A 2,547-nucleotide genomic window follows, 5' to 3' on the forward strand; every position below is an offset into this window, starting at 1 on the left:
ACCTCCTGGTGCGTGCCGTTTGCTGGGAACCATTCGCTGGTGGATCCAACTGTCCAAGCGAGTCCCCTCTTTCCTTCCCTTGACGCCGGTTTCCCTGCTGATGTATTTTATTTTAGATCTACTACCAGGCAAAAATCCCCCTTCTCCTTCCTCGCTCGATCCCCAAATCCCCAAATCAAATCGCTGCCTCCACCCTAACCCTAACCCTAGCCGCGCCGCCACCGTCGATCCGATCCCCAAATCCCCCTTCTCCTTCCTCCCTCCCTCCACCAAACCCTAACCCCTAGCCGCCATGGCCCCCCCCGATGGTTCTACTCAAGCGCCATGTTGATTTCTCCCACGACGTGGCCGCAGTGCCAATCCCCTCCCCCTGCCCGTGGGGAGCAAGCAACAAAGAGACGAGTGATGCAGTCATCGAGTACCTGCGCGCCCTCAAGGCCCGCGCAGTCGTCGCCTCTCCGCCGCAACTCTCCTCCCTCCGCATACTACCGCCGCCGAATTTCGCCCCGCTCCTAGGCCTGCGCTCGGGCCACATCTCCAGCGCGGACAAGAACCTGGTCGCCCTCTACGCCGGAGGGTACCGCCCTGGCGCCGAAACGTTTGCGGAGATGGGAGCCTATCTCATCTACGACGCCAGGGATGGCTCCCTCTCCGTCATCCCCCCTATCCCCTCCCACGACGAGTATATGGCCATGGGGCACCAGTCGGCCGTCGTCATGTGCGACGCCACCGGGGGTGGCTACCTTCTTGCCGAGCTCGTCTGGGTCATGCCAGGCTTCTCCCGAGCCGCCGTCTGGCTGTGGGAGTCGTCTGCCAAAGAATGGGTCTTGAAGCCCGGCTGCCTGCCCCTTCCACCCAACATAGCCATGTATTTCTCCATTCACTCGTGCTTCTCTTATCGGGGCTCTACCTTCTGCTGGGTGGATCTCCACCAAGGCATGGTGCTCTGTGATCTGCACCAAGGCTGCAAGTTGAGCTTCATTGAGTTGCCCCAAGGACGTCCAAACTATGATGCCTCCGACTATCCAGGCGGCCTCTGTGCTGAGGAGTTCCGTTCCGTGGCCTGTGTTCGTGGCTCCATCAAGTTCCTTGCCTTCAATAAATTTGTTGAACGCAAGCCCGGCGAAGAATATGGACTGACCGTCTGGACTCTCTACCCTGACCACCCAGGGTGGAGCATAAGCTACCAGTGCAGCGTCCAAGACATCTGGGCAAACACCAACTACCAGTCTGCTGGTTTGAGACAGCTTGCTCCGTCGTTCCCTGTCCTGAGCATCCATCAAGACGGCGTCGTCTACCTAGTCGTAAACGATACCAGTGTGGTGGGGAAGGACCGTCGACTAGTGCACAAGGCCCAGTATTTGCTTCGTGTCGACATGGGGAATAACAACGATGTCCAGGTCTATCAACAGAAGACGACGCATATTTATTCCCAGCTCTTTGCAAGTGAGTTCAGTGCGCACCGACGACAGGATCACCCGGTACTACTACCACCACCAAGCATGGTTTCATTTGCATACTACTGTCATTTTATCTATGTGTGTTCACTATCACTGAACATGCTTTCATTTGCAGGCGTGCTACTATAATTTTGCTTAGGTTTTATAAAATGATTAAAATTCCAATGCTTGCTTATCGCGTCCAGTTTGCTTCATACTTGCTAATAGAAATCAAGATATTTGGCCACCTCCTCATGTTGAACAGTAGATGTCTGATATAGATGCTCATCCGCAATCATGATTCTGTAATCAATTGTCACTACCTGAACATGCAAAGTCCATTCAAAGATGTCAGCGTATGTGTTGTCATTAGCTTCACCCCTACACTTTTAAGGCATTCAGTGAATATAGCAGCGTATGTGTAGTTCGTTTCTGAACTTGGAATTGGTATGAGCCAAGTCCATTCAAAGATGCACATAGCAGTTGAAGCATAATTTCAAACTAGAGCTGAGCACTGACGGTGTCTGAATGAAAGATGTCAAAAGTAAATAAATGTACCCTTGACACAGATGGCTGTTTCAACGATTTTAATTCAGAGCATCCTAGACTGACCTTTAGACATTGTGTTGGGTGTTTCCCAAATAATTAATATCGACGCATGTTTACTCTAGCTTGCAATTTTTCATTTTTAAAATTGTTTTTAGGTAATTATAACCTGTCATATGGTCACACTAAAGGTATTATGTTTGACAAACATCTCTGTTTCGTTTTTGCCAGAGAGAGATAGAAGCAGCAAGCGAGTTTGGCGCAAGTGGAAAGAAGACGAAGGCCTGAGATGTTGCAACACATCAAGTGGAAATTTGGACCGCATCATTATCACTTTATGTTGTGTGGGTCCACTGGAGGCATTTGATGTGGTCATTATCAACTGTTTTTATTTATTAAACTGGATTTTGGGTAGAATGCATTATGTATGAGTCATGGCTCTATGTCTAGTGTATGTCTAGTGAGTGGCTTCTTTTGGATTGTAACTTGCATCATTGTCATTTTCTTACATGAATTCTACTACTATGATTTTACAAGCAATATTAGAGAACTAATTTGATGC

At 49.5% G+C, this 2,547-nt stretch overlaps 1 protein-coding gene across 1 annotated transcript; it reads left to right on the top strand.

Moving 5' to 3' along the window:
• Positions 1–289: 289 nt before the first annotated feature.
• LOC125540612 (uncharacterized) lies at positions 290–2,547 on the top strand. The gene is made up of 2 exons (XM_048704214.2): positions 290–1,481; positions 2,217–2,547. The coding sequence occupies exons 1-2, from the start codon at positions 306–308 to the stop codon at positions 2,271–2,273; spliced, it is 1,233 nt and encodes a 410-aa protein (XP_048560171.2). The 5' UTR covers positions 290–305; the 3' UTR covers positions 2,274–2,547.

The sequence above is a fragment of the Triticum urartu genome, chromosome 2A, assembly GCF_056163025.1.
Source record: "Triticum urartu cultivar PI428250 chromosome 2A, HENAU_Tu73, whole genome shotgun sequence".
Lineage (NCBI taxonomy): Eukaryota > Viridiplantae > Streptophyta > Magnoliopsida > Poales > Poaceae > Triticum > Triticum urartu.

Bases quoted from the DNA above. Each gene is read 5' to 3' on its own strand.
- LOC125540612 (XM_048704214.2), top strand. From the start codon at position 306: ATGGTTCTACTCAAGCGCCATGTTGATTTCTCCCACGACGTGGCCGCA. The intron at 1,482-2,216 runs GTACTACTACCA...CGTTTTTGCCAG, and splicing joins ACCGACGACAGGATCACCCG to AGAGAGATAGAAGCAGCAAG.